The sequence below is a fragment of the Acanthamoeba castellanii genome (genome assembly GCF_000313135.1).
Source record: "Acanthamoeba castellanii str. Neff unplaced genomic scaffold scf7180000084740, whole genome shotgun sequence".
NCBI lineage: Eukaryota > Discosea > Longamoebia > Acanthamoebidae > Acanthamoeba > Acanthamoeba castellanii.
This window is the reverse complement of record NW_004457372.1, coordinates 1-1503: the sequence shown is the minus strand read 5'-3', so window position 1 is coordinate 1503 and position 1503 is coordinate 1. Positions and strand designations below refer to the sequence as shown.

At 61.4% G+C, this 1503-nt stretch overlaps 1 protein-coding gene across 1 annotated transcript; it reads right to left on the bottom strand.

The window, feature by feature from the left end:
* ACA1_389830 (uncharacterized protein) lies at nucleotides 1-1472 on the bottom strand (the record flags this gene model as incomplete). The annotated part of the gene is made up of 4 exons (XM_004336674.1): nucleotides 1-691; nucleotides 779-960; nucleotides 1061-1207; nucleotides 1330-1472. Coding segments are annotated over 4 exons (1163 nt in total), but the record flags the coding sequence as incomplete, so codon positions are not given.
* Nucleotides 1473-1503: the final 31 nt, after the last annotated feature.

The following is a 1503-nucleotide window of genomic DNA, read 5'->3' as shown; positions in this document are numbered from 1 at the left end:
TTGTCCAACACCTTGGTGAGGACCTTTTGGTTGATGAGGTTGTCCTCGACGACCAGGATGCGTAGCCGTCGGTCGAGCACCCGTTCCCTGTGCGGATGCGAGCCCTCGCGCTGCCGTCGTCGCAGGATCGTATCCTCGCTCAATGGTGGGTTGTCCTTCTCGGGGCTACCGTCTCTGCTGCGATTCGAGTTGCGGTCAAGCAACGCCTCGGCGGCCTCGACCAGCGTGGCCGTGGCCATGCCCGCGGGGGTCAGGAGGTCCTCGCTCACCGAGCGATTCTCGCCGAGCGTGGCCCGCCGCTGGCCGTCCGATTCGTCACCTGAGTCCGGCCGCGGGTCGCTGTGATCGCCTGATCGTCGCCAATCGGGCCGCTTGTTCTTGTTCTTCTTCTTGTCGTCGACTCCCGGCTTGTTGTTGCCGCTTCCCTGACGTTGCCGCGGGTTCTGGCCGTGCTGGTGTGGTGGCTGCGGCGACGCGTGCGGTCCGAGTATTTTGAGGGCCTGCACTTCGCCCGACCATCGCTTCCTATCGCCTTTCCCGCCGCTCCGGGTCTCCCGGTACTGATGCTGCTGTTGCTGCTGCTGTTGCTCGGTCCGCAGCTTTTCGTCGGACTTGCGCCGCACCTCTTCGTAGGAGAACAGGAGGTGTTGCTGGTTCGACTGCAGGTACTCGGACAGGTCAAATTCCGATCCTGTTCGACGAATGAACAAGTCGTCTAGCCGCCGTTAGTGCGTGCGTGCGTGCGGATGTGCTGACGTGCGCAGTGGAGGGTATGGACCTGATCCGAGCTTTCGTGTTTGAGGCATCTGGTGAGAGAACCGCCGACGCAGCCGCTTGATGAACTCGTCCTCCTCGATGCTGCTCCTCCTGGCCTCGATCCGTGATCCTTTGGAGCTGCTCTTTCGCCTCTGACTGGCCATCCGCCGCCACGTCCCATCGAGCAGATCCCTAAATACATTCCTGTGTAGGCAAGAGGGTCGGCGCGAAGTGCGTGCGTGAGCACCAGCGGAGCGTGTGTGTGTGTGCATATGTGGTGAGGCCAGTAAAAGCGGGTGCGTACTTGAGCTCGTTCTTCTTGATGGGGGTCGTGAGCGACCCATCGATCCTCTCATTCTTAAACAGGTTGGCGACCTTGGTCTTCTCCAGCAAGGGCGAAATGAGCACGAGGAAAGGCCGCGGCTCCATCAGTCGGTCCTCAAATCGAATCCTGCGCTTCCTGCATGTGTCATGTGTGTCGAATGTCGTGTGTCGTAACTCGAGTGGTTAGCGGGCCGACGCTCGTGCGTGAGTGGGCTGTGCGTGAGTGTTGTTTCGCAGCGGAGACTGTACCTGGCCTCATCGGGGCATTGCCTCTTGGGCGAGGCATTGGTCTCGGAACCGTTTGCCGCGGTAGACGACGATGACGGAGTGGTCCACCTGGCCGAGGTGGGGCTCCCTCCTGTCGACCGCTTCCTCTGGTTGGTGCTGCTCTTCCTTCGCTTCCCGCCGGGGCTGTCGAAGTTC